This window comes from Ursus maritimus, unplaced genomic scaffold, assembly GCF_017311325.1.
Source record: "Ursus maritimus isolate PB19 unplaced genomic scaffold, ASM1731132v1 scaffold_14, whole genome shotgun sequence".
Classification (NCBI taxonomy): domain Eukaryota; kingdom Metazoa; phylum Chordata; class Mammalia; order Carnivora; family Ursidae; genus Ursus; species Ursus maritimus.
This window is the reverse complement of record NW_024423786.1, coordinates 54,093,042-54,109,931: the sequence shown is the minus strand read 5'-3', so window position 1 is coordinate 54,109,931 and position 16,890 is coordinate 54,093,042. Positions and strand designations below refer to the sequence as shown.

Here is a 16,890-nt window from a genome sequence, read left to right as displayed (position 1 = left end):
TCTCCCGTTGGCCCACCTGTCCCAGTGGGCACCACAGGCCACCGCACAGGAAGTGTTCCCAACGCCCGCCTGTGTGACCTCCTGAATCTGGGGCCCAGAGGGGAGGCAGCCAGTGGGGAGGGTGCAGGGGCCCGCTATTGCGAGTCAGAATCTTCCAGAAGCCCCCAGCTGTGGTAACAGCAGTGCCTATGGAGTAAGCGCTTACTTTGGCTGATGCATTTATAGACGTAGGCTGTTTGATCCAGCATCTCGGGGAAGGAGGGACTAATGATGAATTTGAGTTTTACAGGTGGGGTTACTGAGGCTCAGAGACACCAGTGACTTGCCCAAGGTCACACAGCATATAAATAGCAGAGCTGGGAATCTTATTAGCATTTACTATCAGATACACTAACTCAGCATAGACCGCCAACCCTATCATGTGGACAGGGGCTACCACTTGGGTTCGATTCTTCTCCCAGAACCCTCAGAGATTCTGTCTCCGCTTGGGATATCTGGAGACATTTTTGGTTGTTCTGACTGCGGGTACTCCTGGCACGGAGCGGGTGGGACCAGAGTTGTGCCAAGGTGAGTAATAGTAATTAATATTTCATAACAATGCCAGCTATTATTATTCATCGCATTATTCTAAGTATAATAATTATTTCTCATAATTATTTATGAGAAAACTGAGGTTCAGAGAGCCTGTATTTTGGACCTCCAGCCCTTCTGAGGTACATGAATCCTGACTGCTTCCATAAGACCTTGTAAGCTTTGCAGGAACCCATGATGATAATGAGGACTCAAACCCACAACCCCAAGGACAGGCTCAGACAGCCCACCACACCCCCGGTCCCCACCTCAGCTTGGCCACGCACTGGGAGCCCAGGCTGGCCATGTCACCTGCCTCAGCTCTGCATCTCTGAGACGGGTCCCTCCCTCCTTAGCCGAAGCAGTAAAAATAAGAGTCTCCGTGGTGCTCAGAGAGGCACTACCGAGGGTGGTTAGGGGATCTCATCCTGGCTTTGCGAGCCTGGGCACCCCTGCACTTCTCTGAGCCTCTGTTGGCTCGTCTGTGAGATGGGGCATTCATGTCCTGACTCACAGATGATGGGAGGATTAAAGAAGCAGTCCACGGCTTAGCTCGGTGCGCGGGGTACAGTAAGCACCATATAAGGCTTGGGTGTTGCTATAATTAAAAACATTTTAATGGTGGTAAAATACACATACATAAGCTTACCTTAATTTATCTCAGCCATTTTTAAGTTCAGTGGCATTGAGTGCATTCACACGATTGCCCAGCCATCCCCACCATCCCTTTCCAGAACATTCTCATCTTGCAAAACTGAGACTCCGTCCCCATGAAACACTGACTCCCCACCCCTGTCCCCATCCCTGGCACCTACCATCTACTCTCTGTTTCTGTGGATGGGACGGAAGCCTCTAGGGACCTCCTAGAAGCAGCAGACAGGAATCGTCCTTTCGAGATGGGCCTATTTCACTTAGTGTAACATCCTCGAGGTTCATTTATGTTGTAGTGTGTATCAGGATTTCCTTCCTTTCTAAGGCTGAGTGATATTCCGTCACGTGGATGGACCACATTTGTTTAGCAGCTCATCCATCCGTGGACACTCGTGCTGTGGGACCAGCCTGGTGATAATGGAAAGAATAAGAGTCTAGAAGGATACTAAAGGTGGATCCAATGGGATTCATCAAGGAATCAGGGAATGTGGTTTTAACAAATATACCCATGGGGCGCCTGGGTGGCTCAGTCAGTTAAGCACCTGCTTTTGGCTCAGGTCATGATCCTGGGGTCCTGGGATCGAGCCCCACACCGGCTCTCTGCTCAATAGGGAGCCTGCTTCTCTCTCTCCCTCTGCAGCTCCCCCTGCTTGTGCTTGCTCTCTCTCTCTCAAATAAATAAACTCTTAAAAAAAAAAAATACACCCACAAGGGGTGCCTGGCTGTCTCAGTCCATAGAGCATGTGACTCTTGATCTCCAGGTTGTGAGTTTGGGCCCTAAGTTGGGCATAGAGCTAGCTTAAAGTAAAAAACAAAACAAAAAATAAGACAAAGAACCCCAAAAAACCATCCACAGATGTTTTGACACTCCTTTAAAAAGGTGGAGCTTAATTCTCTTCCCCGTGAGTGTGGGCTGAACAGAGTGACTTGTTTCTTAAAGACAAAATATGGCAGAAGTAATTGTGTCGAACACCTCAGAGACTAGGTCGTGAAAGTCACCGTCCCCTCTCTGCTCTCTCTTGGGTCACTTGCTCCAGCGGAAGCCAGCTGCCATGTTGCGAGGACATCCAAGAAGCCCAGGTGGCGCCAAGAGGCATGTGGGTGGGGCTTCTTGGGAGGGGCTTCTCCAGCCCGTCAAGCCTGTAATCGCGCTCTCTCTCCAGCTGCTGTGTGGACAATGGACTAAGGGGGCAGGGGTGAGAGCAGAGCCACTTGGGAGGCCGGTACAGCAATCATCCAGGTAAGCATTGGTGGCGGCCTGGATTCAGGCGGTGGCAGGGGAGATGGAGAGAAGTGGACAGGTTAAGCAGTTACGTAGGAAACAAAACAAACAGAGCTTGGGAGAATGAAAGGCTTAGGTGGGGTCTTCAGTGACATGGGGAGCTGAAGACGGAACAGGTGGGGTACCGGTGGGAAGAAGACGAGGTGACAGGTTTAGTTGTGGCCGTGTTGAGTCCATGTCCCTAAAATGTCCAAAGGCCTCCGTAAATGTAGCTACTTGTATGATAAGAGTAGACTAGAGGCTCTCAACTGAGGGTGATTCTGCCCACCCAAGGGATTCTTGGCAGCGTCTGGAGAAATTTCTGTTGTCACAACTTGGGGGATGCTACTGGCATCTAGTGGGTAAAAGCAGGAGATGCTGTTCCACGTCCTGCAGCGAGCAGGATTGTCCCTCATAAAAGAAATATCTGACCCCAAATGTCAATGCGCAGAGCTGGAGAAATCCTAGGGTAGACCAAGGGCTGAAAGAAGTAATTGTCAATTTCAGCGGATATTGTTTATTTAATAAAGTTTTATTCCTTGTCTTTGCAAAAATCGCATAGATCAAGTTTCCTGAGCAACTTCCCTTCAAACAGTCCTCTCCAAACAGCTGGCAAGAAGGGAAAGAGAGGACAAGATTCCTGTGGCCACTTTCTAATGGATCTCGCCTGAAGTGACTTACATCACTTGGCCAGATCAGGCACATGGCCATTGGCCATGATCGTCTTACTTGCCATTGGTCAGATCAGTCACATGGCCACACCTGACTGCAAGGGATGCTGGGAAATGTAGTCCAGCCTAGGTGCCCAGGAGGAAGATGGAAAGCGTGATGTGAGTGGAGCTAGTCCTTGCCGTGGTGTTATTGTCCTCATTATTTTTGTTATTATTTAGATCTATTGTCTGCAGGGATGACCCTTGAAGTTCAGGCATGTTTCAGTACCTAGTAGAGGAGGGTGAGAGGTGCTGCCTGGTAGGGGTGGAAGGCTCTCTGAAAGAAGAGGCATGGATCATGCGCCTTTGAAGAAAGCAGACACCAAAAATCTGAGAAGTGGGGGAAGAATAAGAATGGTGTGGCATCGGGGAAGTCATTCCTTCATTCCTGACCATGCAGAGCCTTGTAGGCCAGGGTGAGTGCCGTGGGGACCCAATGGGCCGAGGTGGCCTGATTTGTCCTGAGAGCCTTCTAGTTGCTTGAGGAATCAGATCGCCAGGTGAAATACAGGACATCCAGTTAAACTGGAATGTCAAATAAACAACAAATGATTGTTTAAGCCTCAGTATATCCTAGATATAGCATGGGATGTACTTATGCTAAAATGGTATTGTCCTTCTGAAATGCAAATGTAACGGGGCATCCCAGATTTTTATTTGCAGGGAGGACAGAACGTAGGGGACAAGGTCAGGTGCAGGTGACTGACGATCATGGATGAGACATCGGCAGATATGCAGGGCCTGTGTTGGGAGAACTTTGGCTTCTACTGAGTGAGGTGGGGTAGCCCTGGGAGCCTGAGTGTAGGACAGCTGTGCCCTGACTTGGGTAGGAGGCTTCCAGACCCAGCCCTGGCACTTGGCAACCACCTGCCCCCGTGGATTGTCCCCGCCCAGCGTCTTTCCCCTTCAACAGTGCTGACATTTGGGGCCAGATCATTCTCTTTAAAAAATTTTTTATTTAAATTTCACTTAGTTAACATACAGTGTGATATTAGTTTCAGGTTACAATACAGTGATTCAACATTCCCATACATCAGCCAGTGCTCATCGCAGCAAATGCATGACTTAATCCCCATCACCTATTTAACCCATCCCCCTACCCACCTCCCCTCTGGTGACCATGAGTGTGTTCTCTGTACTTAAGAGTCTGTGGGGGCCAGCTCATTTTTTTTTTTTTAAGATTTTACTTATTTATTTGAGAGAGTGAGTGAGAGCGCACAAGCAGGGGGAGCTGCAGAGGGAGAGGGAGAAGCAAGCTCTCTGCTGAGCAGGGAGCTCAATGCAGGGCTCGATCCCAGGACCCTGGGATCATGACCTGAGCTGAAGGCAGACTCTTAACTGACTGAGCCCCCCAGGCGCCCCAAAGGGCCAGATCATTCTTTATTTGGGGGGGCCCAGAGCATTCTTAATTGTGGGGGGCCGTCCTGTTCACTGTGGGATGTTGAGCAGCATTCCTGACCCCCACCCACTCAATGCCAGGAGCGCTTGCAGTCACGACAACCACAAATGTCCCCAGGCATTGCCCAGTGTCCCCTGAGGGGCAGGATCCCTCTGGGTGAGACCCACTGGGTTAGGGGAATCTGTGGACCCCCAGGAGACTCTGCGTTCCGTGACCACCTGGCTGACTGACCGAGGTCCTGGGGTGCTGCACACATTTAAATACACACATCAAGCGGGAGGGAGAGAGGAGGGAACTCACAGACGCTGGGGGGTCACCCGTTTCCACCGCCTGATCCATGGGGATTTGTTCTGGTGTCTAGTGTGAGCTAGGGATCAAAGTCAGTTTTTCCCTCTGATAACGAATGCACATTTTCTCCCTCTTGGCACTATGGACCTTTGGGGCCGGATCATTCTGTGGGGTGAGGCCAGCCAGGGCATGGCGGGACAGTGAGCAGCGTCCCTGGCCCCCACTCACCCAATGCCAAGTGCAGCCCCGCTTCCCCTCAGTGGTGAAAACCAGGTCCAGCAGACTTTGCTAGTGCAGCCGGCAGGCAGAATCGCCCCAGCTGGGGACCCTGGGTCTAGGCACTGTGCGACCCCAGCACGGAAGTGGGTCTGGAGTGCTAACCACGGTGGGGAGCTCCCGGAAGGCCTTGTCAGTTCCCTTCATCTTCTCCTGGCGTTTAGTGAACCGTCTGGGGTGGGAGAAACTGATGCCCAAGTGGCTGCAGTGTGGGGAGGCTCAGGCACGTGCCACCCACGCCCCGACCCACCCGAAGCCCGTCTGTGCCAGACAGAGAAAGGGCTGTCCTAGGGTCTGATAAAGCTTTTAATATTTAGAAGTTTGGGCACTTAATCCTGGCACTCCTGGCTCTCGGGTGACGCTGCCCCCTCCGGCAGCGGGCAGCCGTCTGGGTCCACAGGGGCACTGGTGATGATGATGGGAACCTTGGCCTTCACACTGGTCAGGGACCAGGGCAGGTGGACTGTGCTGACCAGCTCGTAGCGGGTACTCATGATCTCGCCGTCCCGCGTGCAGCTGCTCACGGACAGCACCTGCGGGAGGTTGAGGGTGCTGACGATCTTGGTGGTGTTGAAGGGCGTGATCTGAGTGTTGGCCTCCTGCCGGAGCAGCTCACTGCTGTCCACCCGCGAGCGCCGCTCCGCGTTGGGGGTGAAGCCCTCGTATTGCACGTGGGCGTAGAGGGCGAAAATGACAGTCTTGATGCACCTGCTGGTCTGGTTGTTGATCTCCGTGGTGAAGATGACCCTCTCCCCCGGCGCGAAGGTGTTCTTTTCCATCTGGATCTGTAGGCAGATGGTGCCCTGGCTGCAGCAGTTGTAAGAGACCTTCTTCTCAGCCTCCACCAACAGAGGGTTCTAGAAGGGGGGATGGACAACTGTGAGGGATCGTGGCCACAAGATCCGCTCGCCTGCCTGCCATTCCTCCATCGTAGCTCCTGCAAACCTTGAGCTTCTGGGACTCTCTTAAGTAAGAGGCACTGAGATGGGATCTGGAGGCTTGGGGATGTGGCAGCCAGACGCCTGGCATGATCTCCCGGCTTGCCTTCATCAATACCCTTTGCCTTTCTGAGTATCAATTTCCTCATCTGTAGAATAAGCCTAAGAAATCCACAAGACCCTGGCTTTACTCCCACCTCCCATGCTCGCTTGCTGTGTGACCTTGAGCAAGTGGCTTGACTTCTTTGGGCCTTGGTTTTCTAGAAGACAGGAAATGTCTCACAGTCTAAGCCCAAGACTTGGGGCTTACCCAGGCAGTTCAAACTTTAGGAGCGAATATTATGGGCTCTGAATCATGAAAGGAAAACCGTAGAGTTGAAAGTGGGTAGTGTGTTCAAATAAATGCCTCAAAATGCAGCCATTCTCTCAACTAGTCAGCCGCTGGATTGCAAATAAAGTCACACATACACTATATTTAATGAGTGGCTTTGGTGACATTTTACTTTTTATTTGTGGATAATAGTTTAAAGGATTTGATGTGCTGTTGGCGGGGTGGGGGGGGACTTAAAATGAGCAGTCTCCACTTTTGCCTGCTTCCGGTGTCTTCTTGCAGAGGAACTTGATACTTTTACAAGCGTGTGTGTGTGTGTGTGTGTGTGTGTGCGTGTGTGTGTGTTCCCTTTCAGCATACCAAAAGAGAGAAAGAGAGAGAGAGAGAGAGAAAATGGTGTGAAAAATACTTCCCAAACTCCCTCCCACTTCCCATTAGTGATACCAAGTTGGTCACTTGAAATTGGCCCTGATGGGAGTATTTTCACCAGGGAAATTGGGAAACATCACGCATCGGGGCTGCCGCACACCAGAGCTGGGTGTCGGCCATTTCCTAGCCCGGCACCACCGTTTTCCTACGACCTGCTTCATCGGCATTTACAAATTCTCCTGATTTGTTTCTTTCTTTTTTTTTTTTAAAGATTTTATTTATTTATTTGACAGAGATAGAGACAGCCAGCGAGAGAGGGAGCACAAGCAGGGGGAGTGGGAGAGGAAGAAGCAGGCTCCTAGCGGAGGAGCCTGATGTGGGGCTCGATCCCATCACGCCGGGATCACGCCCTGAGCCGAAGGCAGACGCTTAACTGCTGTGCTACCCAGGCGCCCCTCTCCTGATTTGTTTCAGATCTCTGCTCGTTTAAGGAATAAAATATCAGACTTGCACAACCGTGCGAATGTACTCAACACTAGTGGTTAAGATGGTAAATTTTATGTCATGGATATTTTGCCGCAATTTAAAATAAAAACATGAGCGATCTGGTTGAAGGCCCCACGGACCCCTCCCTAATGCCATCCCCCCATATCCCTTGGCTCCCTTTGTCCTGAACTGGGGGTTTATCATATCTGGATTTTTAAAAAAGATTTTATTTACTTGTCAGAGAGAGACAGAGAGCACAAGCAGGGGGAGCAGGAGGCAGAGGGAGAAGCAGACTCCCTGTCGGGCAGGGAGCCCGATCCGGGACTCGATCCCAGGACCCTGGGATCATGACTCGAGCCGAGGGCAGACACTCAAGTGACTGAGCCACTCAGGCATTCCTGGATTTTTTTTTTTTAAGATTTATGTATTTATTTGAGAGAGAGAGAGTGAGCAAAGCGGGAGGGGCAGAAGGAGAGAGAGAGAATCTCAAGCAGAGTCCGTGCTGAGCACAGAGCCCCATGCGGGGCTTGATCTCATGACCCTGAGATCATGACCTGAGCCCAAACCAAGAACTGGACACTCAACCGACCACACCACCCAGGTGCCCCATATCTATGGATTTTTAAGAACACTCCTAAACATTATTAAGAAATCTAACTCAGGGAGGGGCGCCTGGGTAGTGCAGTGGTTAAGCGTCTGCCTTCGGCTCAGGGCGTGATCCCGGCGTTCTGGGTTCGAGCCCCACATCAGGCTCCTCCACTAAGAGCCTGCTTCTTCCTCTCTCACTTCCCCTGCTTGTGTTCCCTCTCTCGCTGGCTGTCTCTCTCTGTCAAATAAATAAATAAAATCTTTAAAAGAAAAAAAAAAGGAATCTAACTCAGGGAAAACTCCATGCAGTAAATATATAACTGTGAGTTATTATGAAGTCAACTCTTGTAACCTCCATCCAAGAAGTAGGGATTTGCCAGTCCCGCCCCCCCGAAGTCCCTTACATGTGCCCAGCCCCCACCCCGCCTGCAAAGGGCAGCCTCCTGAATTTTATAGCAATTGCTTTGTTGTGCCTACACACTTGTGTTATTATTTACATAGAGGGACCTATACAGGATGTATCATCTTAGAAGAAAGTGTGTAAGGAACAATATAACAAGCTCAAATGTATGTTCTAGGAAGAAAAGAAACATTAAGGATTCCCCTGAAATCCTGTGGGTTCTGGGTGCTTTGACCCTTGCCTCCTCCCCTTCTTTGCCAGACTGGCGTTTGTCATCCTCATATGAACTTTTAGATTATTTAGGGATGCATCTGCTTGTGGTAGAAATATACAATACTGTTTTACATATTTTTTTAATTAAAAAAAATTTAAGTATCCTCTACACCCAACACGGGGCTCGAACTCACAACCCTGAGATCGAGAGTCCCATGTTCTACCAACTGAGCCAGCCAGGTGCCCCTGTTTTACCTATATTAATACTTTAAATATATCGAGCTGTCCATGTTTTCTCGCATCTCGCTTTTGTAGCTCGCATTTTGTGTGAAATGCATTCATGCCAACGCCTGTCATTCTGCTTTATTTGTTTTCACCATGGCCACTGAGTGTGTCGCCAAATAATTTATTTACTCATCCGCCCCCGCCCCCCGGACAAGATGGACACTTACATGCTATGTGCTACATTTAGGTTTCTGTGTGCTTGATATCATAAAAGTGCTGGAAGGAGCATCCCGAAGACAGTTTTTCCTGGTCTTACACACGAGAGCTGCTCTCGGCCATGAGTTGGTGAACTTTTTCTGTAAAGGATCTGATGACAAGTATTTTAGGCTTTGCAGGCCACATACAGTATGTGTCATATAAGTATTCCCTTATACTATTCCCCAGCTCATGGTGGGGCGCCTGGGCGGCTCAGTGGGTTAAGCGTCTGCCTTTGGCTCAGGTCACGATCCCAGGGTCCTGGCATCGAGCCCCGCATCGGGCTCCCTGCTCAGTGCGGTGCCTGCTTCTCCCTCTCCCTCTGCAGCTCCCCCTGCTTGTGCGCTCTATCAAATACATAAAATCTTAAAAAAAATAAAACAAAAATGTTCATCGCAACCTTCTGGATTGTTTTCTTGTTACGTTTAGTCTTTATTCTATTATTTCGTTTTATATAAAACCAACACTCCATAAACATTAGCTGGTTATAACTCACCCAGTTAATTTTGTTCTGATAAATTCGATATGCTACTTATTCACAACTATTATATCCTGCCCGACACATTGATGTTATCAAAACAAAGCTGTTGAGACCCACCGTGTTTATATTTTGTTCGATTCTTTCATTTTTACAAAGTCGATCGCAAGCCACCAACCAGATTTTCTTCACTTCCTGTTCTACTTATTTTATTCTCTGTTCTGTTTTCTTATTCTATTAAAAACACACACACACAAAATGTTTGCAACCCACAAAATGGACTTCTTTCTGATATTTCCTAGTTCGGTCTTGTGTATTCTTTCATTTTACACAAATATACGTGCACCCCACTGAACTGATTTTGTAACCCGTGAATGGGTCGTGACCTGAGGTTTGAAAAACACTGCTCCGGATCAGCCGCCTTTCCTCTTGGGAGACCTGGGGCTGACCCCTGACCCCAGGTGACCTCACCTCTTCCCTAGCCTCTGGCCCCCTTGCCTCCTCAGTGTTCCCCTCCCTCCCTCTCCGCCGGGAGGCTAATTGCAGCGGGTTTTATTCTAAATCCCTCCAGTCTTATTCGAAAATTCCTCGCATGCGTTAGGACCCTGCGGGCATTGAGGAACTTGTGGCTCTAACTCAAGGCCTGTTCTGGCCTGTACCTGCGAGAGGGGTCGCCCCGCAGTTCCGACAGGGGCCCAGGGGAGACCCCCGCGCTAGGTCAGGCAGGGTGGCCAAAGTGCCCCGATTCCCAGTAATGTTGCGGGTACACACCCAACACTGGATTTCCTGGATCTGGGAGTGTTTGGGAGCCCTGCGTTTCTTTGGCATATGTGAAACTTTGGGGGGATTCATCCAAACGGTATTTATTGGCATCCACTTGGTGCCAAGTTCAAGGGAAACCCATAGCAGTTAAGACCAGCGCTGTCCCTGCTCTGGTGGGGGGTAGACGGACACACAATGGGCTCACTGAAAATGAACCAGGTCATTTGTGATAGGGACAGTGATGAGGCTGTGGCTGGGGGCACACTGGGGCTATGAACTACGGAGAGGTGTGGGAGGGGGGCTCCCTTGGAGCCAATGGTTAGGAAATGTCTCTAGGACAAGCTCCTTTCCCAAACGGGGAGGCAACACGGTCTTGTCTTTCAAGATTCTAAAGGTACAAAAGTGGAGAGGAGGTGGGGAAACTGGAGCCTGTGCAGGGCTGGAGGGAAGGCAACAACAGTCCAGCTACTGTGGAAAACAGGCTGGGGTTCCTCAAATGTGCAAGGGAATGATTGTCTGACCCAGCAGTTCCACTCCAGGTATCTAGCCAAGAGAAACAAGAAGATACATCCATGCAAACGTGCAGGGCAATGTGCGCAGCTGCACGATTCACAGTAGCCAAGAAGAGGAAACAACTCAAGTATCCACCAGTGAACGAACGGATACACACAAGGGGGTCCAGCCCCGCAGTGGAATGGCAACGGAACATTATTCATCGGTAAAAAGGGGCGAGTCACTGACACAGGCTACACAGGTGAGCGAAACCTGCCAGATGCCTAAAGCCTCCGTATCATACGATTCCATTTCCGTGAAATGTCTGAAACAGGCAAATCCACACAGAGAGGAAGGGGCTTAGTGGTTGCCAGGGCTGGGGGAGGGGGGCGTGGGGAGTTCAAGGGGGGTGACAGCAAAGGGAGGCAAGATTTCCTTTTGGGGTGATGACGGTGTTTTAAAATCGACTGTTGGCGACGGCCGCACAGCTCTGTGAACATGCGGGAAGTCATTCAGTTGTACACTTTCCAGGGGTAGATTGTCAAAGATGTGAATTACAGCTCCATACAGCTGTTAAGAACAAGGGGAAGGGGAAATGTTTGCTCCTCCTAGCTCCCCGGCTCCCCTCCCAGGGGTGCAGTGTCTGTTGCTAGTTTCTCTGATCTCCTTCCGGACGTTTGTTACACCTGCAAGGAAGTGCATTTCTCGCTTCCACCGCCAATGTGCCAGGCTAGACATGGTGTTCTGAACTTCGCGGTGCTCACTCAACCCAGTGACTGAGACGTTGATGCCAAGAGCTGCCTTGTTCTGTCCCTGTTTCTCTCTAACTTACCTATAGAATATTCCTTTGCTACTTTAATTCGCTTAGCAATGAACGTTTAGGCTGATTCCAACTTTTTTGCCGCAAAAACATTCCTGTGAGAGGCCATGTCACAAGTGAAAGGATATCAGTAGGAGAAATTTCTAGAAGGAAAATGGCTGGGGCAAAGGGCATGTTCATTTTAATTTGAATAGATACAGCTAAATTGCCCTCTGCTGGGGTTGTGAGAGTTTATTCAGCCAGGTGAGTGCCTACCGGGCTTCTGAACAAAGATCTGAAGGATGAGGGGGAAGGATAGGAAGGTCATATCGTAGTGTTCCAGGTGGAAGGCACAGTGTGTGCAAAGGCCCTGGGGCAGGACCAGGTCTGGTGTACTTGAGGAACAGCGAGGAGACCTGTTTGGCCGGAGCAGAGAAAGCAAAGGGGAAAGGGCAGAGAGGAGGGTCGCGGGAGGGGGCAGGTCATGCAGGGCTCTGTGGGCAGGGGGGACTTTGGCCTTTACCCTGAATGAAACGGGAGACCGGGTGGGCTGTGGGGACAGAGGAGGGTCATCACCTGACTGCCTCTGGCTACTCTGAGGACAGACTATTGGGGGTCAAGACTCTGCTTCTACCCAGGGATGCCTGGGTGGCTCAATCCATTGAGTGTCCCAACTTTTGCTTTCAGCTGAGGTCATGATCTGGCATGTGTGGGATTGAGCCCCACGTTGGGCTCTGAGCTCAGCGTGGAGTCTACTTCAGACTCTCTCTCTCTCTCCCTCTCTTCCCCCTGCTTGCAAGCTCTCTCTCTCTCTCTCAAATAATTTCTTAAAGTCTTAAAAAAAAAAAAAAAGACTGCCTCTACTGGGTTGAGCCCCATCCTTGCTCACTGGGCCAGAGTGGTAAGCTCTGCCCTGGTCCCCCAGCTCCTGCCCTCCCCTGGCCCCCAATGTCTATCCTCCTCCAAGCAGCCAGAGGGAGTCCAGTGATGACCCCCTGCCCACCGGGGGTCTTACCTGCATCAGTCCAAGTCTTCCTGAGGCCTCTTATTACCTCCCTGCCGTTACCTTCTTCCCTCTCACCCCCTCCTTCACTCTGTCCCAGCCATGTGGCCCCCTCACTGTTCCTCCAACATGCCGGGCACCAACCTGCCCCAGGGTCTTTGCACGGGCTGTTCCCTCTGCTTGAAACCTTCTATCCCAGATATCCCCATGGTTTCCCCCCTCTCCTCTTTCAGTTCTCTGCTAAGATGTCACCTCCTCCAAAGGGCTTCCCTTGCCCAGTCTGGTTAAGACAGTACTGAGTAGTTGAAAAAACACACTATTTTCATATCCTCAGAACTTATGTGTGATAACTCCCTTTGCTGCTATGGTCTTGATTTTAGATCTTCCCACTTACGGGACACTTCCTGGGTGTGGAGACACCGTGCTGAGCACTTTGCAGTCTTCACAGGCACCCATCTAGGGAAGTATTATGCTTCTCATTGTACAGTCAAGGCTGTGGGAGGTGTTGTGAATTGCCCAAGGCCATCTAGCTAATGAAATACCTGTTGGCAAGATCTCAGGCTGGGTCTCACGCAACCCCAACATTTCACCCCAGCCTCTGCCTCGTGCCCCCCGCACTCTAGATTAGCTCTGAAGGGAAGGCCAGAGAAGGGCCACAGTCTGCTCAGGGTAACACAGGGAGGAGGTGGTCAAGCGGGCCTTGAGCTCAGGTCTGGTCATCCCAGGGCTAGTCCACCCCTCCAAGCATCTACTCTTCCTGGGACTCTCTAGGACCATCCCAGGAGGTTGGCCAGGCTAGAGGTATCCCTGTGACATATATAACAATACTGGTGGTGGAGGCAGTGACAAGATTCTTGGGGCCCATCCCCCAACCCGTGCCAGGCACTGTGGGAAGTTCTTCAAGCTAGGCACTATCTCTCTGCCCATTTTACAGACAAGGAGATGGAGGCACAGAGAGGCAACGTCATTTGCAGAGGGTCACACAACAAGAAGTTGGGGGCTCTTGGATTTTTACCTAGATCTTGAAAACTAAAATGAGCCACCATGCTCTGATAACAGAGTCCCCAGGGGAGTGACTTGGGCCAACATCACTCCACCCACCTCGACTTCACCTCTGCACCTGGGCCTCCAGGAACCATCCAGAAAACCTCCTCTGCTCAGCCAGACCAAGGCCGCATGACCTTTTCTTTCCCAGGGCCAGAGCCACCCCTTTTCCTTGCTTCTTTTGGTGGAAGCACCATCTCTGTTGTCTGAGGGCTCAAAGACCCTGGAGAGTCATTGAGCATCCAGGCCTCTCACCCATGAGTCATGGGGTGGGGGGGCTCTGAACAGCTTTGACTTATTACAGGGTCAAGGACATTGGGGCCCAGTCATTCTTTGGGGCGAGTGTCCTGGGCATGGTGCGGTATTGAGCGGCACCCTGGGCCCCCACCCCCTCCATGGCCAATAGCCCCTATCCCCAGTCCTGTCAACTGTAGATGTCCCCGGATACCACCCCATGCCCCCTGGGGAGGCAGGATTATCCTGGTTGAGAGCCACTGCTGGCTTAGGTCCTACTAAGGATTCACCTTTTGTGAACTCGGGGGGCCCAGGGGAGCCATCAGCACCTTTCCTTCTTCCTGGTAGGGGCTCTCTCTGTTCGCTGCCTTCCCGCCTGCCTCTGGTGAGCTTGGAGGACAAGCCCCACCGCTGCCCCTCCCCCATCACTACCTGCAATGGGTTTTCTTTGTGGAAGTCCGAAGTCCCTTGAACCAACAAGTACATTCTCTTCTTCGCCAGAATGTGCTCCCGGCCCATGCAGGAGGCTTGTACAAAGTAGAAGACGTGGCCAATTTTGCTGGCGAAGGTAGAAGGAAGCCTGGGAGGTAAGCTGAAATGGAAGTCAAAGGTGTGGCTGCCTGCACTTAACCAATTATCTGAAAGCAAAACACACCGATGCCATCAGAAGGTTCTAGAATCTTTTTTCTTTCTCCCCTCCCCCCCTTATTTATTTGTTTTGGCAGGGGATTTGTTCTGGGCCTGGCCCACCTGTCCCTGAGCTAGGGATCTCCATGGTCCACAAATATCAGGCCTAGGCTTCAGCTGGGCTGGAGGGGGATGCGTGGGTAGGTGAGGTGGCTGAAGTAGTCACCCCGAACTACCTGTAGGGCTGTGCTCACCCCTACTCTGGGTCTGAGAAACTGGAGCTCCAGCCCTCAGTCACACATTGGTTTAACAAACCCATCTTGAGCCCCTCCTGTGGGCGAGAGGCTGTTTTAGACAGTATTTACAGTAGTGAGCAGGGCCAGCACAACTCCTTGCCCTCATGGAGCTTGGCTTTCAGTGCACAGCATACAGTAGGTACTTAACATTGGCTGAGTGGCAACTGAGGACCAGGGAGAAACTCACATGGCCCCCATTTCTGCAACCTCTGCATTTTATTTATTGTTTCTTTCATTTATCCAAAGCCTCTCATTATTGTGTCTTTCCCACTGGATGGCAATCCCAGGGACTCCAGGGACTGCGTTCGCTTTATCCGTTGCCCCACCCCCAGCTCCTGGCCCAGTGCCGTACACAGAAGGTGCTCAATAACTGTTTGCAAAATAAATGAGGGAATCCATCAAAGGCTTGGGCTTATGCTTTTGAGGGGAAATGCTTGGCAGTGGGAAGAGGTGGTAGCTGATGCTGGGGGTGTCTAGGTGGGGGAGTGTTAGGGTCGAAAAACTAACACTTATGAAGCACTTACTGTATGCCCCACACTATTCCAAGCTCTTTATATACCATTAAATCATTACATTCTCAAAGCGATCTTAGGAGGCAACCCCTTTTTCTAGTTTCCGTTTTCCAGGTGGGTTAATGGGACTCAGAGTGGCAACAGGACGGATGAGCCGTAAGGGCTGGCATGTTGCCATTCCTCCCCTAGATACCTGCACGGCTGGTGTCCCTCCCATCACTCGGATCTGAGCTCAGTAGTTCCCTCTTTGAAGAGACCTTTCCATGACCTCCCTATCTGAAAATTTTAAAAGTCTAAAATTAAACTTTGTTCAGCCAGGCGTTGGCCGAGAGTTGTGGAATACCTGGGAACACTCCCATGAGCACATTTTGGAAAGGACATGTTGCTCCAGGCAGCTCAGCCTCCCTGATATCTGTCCAGACTGTGGATTTGAACCTGCTGGAGTTGGGAACTGGTTATTCTCGCCCTAGAATGTCTCCCCTGCCTCCTCTCTCTTTCCCTGGGACCATAGGACTCCTTATTTTGTCTCCTTGCATTTCACTGCCAGAGGGAGATTTATCTGTAAAATAACAAGACAGATGTTTTTATTGGCCTCCCCAAGTAGTCATTGGGCTAAGGATAGCATTCCCCCCTCCCACCCCAGGAAACAACTTTGAAAGTTGATTTCAAATATCTGGGTTCTGATCAGCTCCTCATGTCTTGTTATTTTCGTGTTAATGTGTATCTGATGGTCATTGTTACACACAGCTTCCCTCCCAGGGGGGAACCAGGCCTTTGCCCATTTCTGCTATCCCTGGGGGTTTGCAGATCCACTACAGATGTGTTTACCTTCCAGACCCAGCTTCCTATTATGGCCAGAGTTGGCTGCTGGCTTCGCCCTTACCCTCTACTGGGAACGTCTTCAACTTGTGCACATAGTCGGCCTTGTTGTTGCAAATAACATCTCTGCTATAATCACGGGATGCCCCGATTTCTTCATTCCACTCCACATAGCCCCTTCCCACGAGCTCCACCCTCACAGTAGGGTCCACCAGGGTGCTGTTCAGGATTAGAACCACCTGCCCTTTTATGCCGGAGCCGGCCAGGTAGACTGCATCCTTGGGCAACACTAATTCGATCGACTTCACCACAGACATGGGGGGTTGGGGTGGCGGAGAAACATCCTCCCTCCTCCCCCATGCCACTGAGATTCCCGGTTCCTTTGGCGCAGTGAGGTCACCTGTCTGTGACATCATCCAGCCAGGGTTCTGGGAAGGGGGTCCCTAGTGGCCAGGAGGGGAGATGAGGCTGTTGTGCAGGGGTGGGACCAAGCTTGGGTATTCCAAAGACCTCACTGGTGTAGGAAATGATAGCCTGACCACTTTTTCCTAGGAAATAACAGATAAATAAGCCAAACCAACCGCAAGACCCTAGCATTCCTTCCTCATAGGGAACACCTCTGTCATCATGCCGGGAGGTTAGAGGCTTGGGTGGGAAGAACTCATTATGAGCTCTACTTAGAGATGGGGAGGAATGAAGAATGAACCCCAAGGTCTTTTCTGCTCTATCAGATGGCCCCCAAATGTGGTATGTGCATTTCTCAGCGTTCGTACACAGGTTAAGTTCATGTACAATCATTGTCATTTTAATGGCTTGCTTTCTATATCAACCAGTCCCTGTTAGAAAAAAAAAATGACAGATATG

At 50.7% G+C, this 16,890-nt stretch overlaps 1 protein-coding gene across 1 annotated transcript; it reads right to left on the bottom strand.

Annotated features, from left to right (window-relative positions):
- Positions 1 to 5,445: 5,445 nt before the first annotated feature.
- On the bottom strand, positions 5,446 to 16,349 carry ARRDC5 (arrestin domain containing 5). Its single transcript, XM_008711270.2, has 3 exons — positions 16,091 to 16,349; positions 14,205 to 14,410; positions 5,446 to 6,012 (listed from the first exon to the last, which is right to left on the bottom strand). The coding sequence occupies exons 1-3, from the start codon at positions 16,341 to 16,343 to the stop codon at positions 5,485 to 5,487; spliced, it is 987 nt and encodes a 328-aa protein (XP_008709492.1). The 5' UTR covers positions 16,344 to 16,349; the 3' UTR covers positions 5,446 to 5,484.
- Between the last annotated feature and the right edge of the window lie 541 nt (positions 16,350 to 16,890).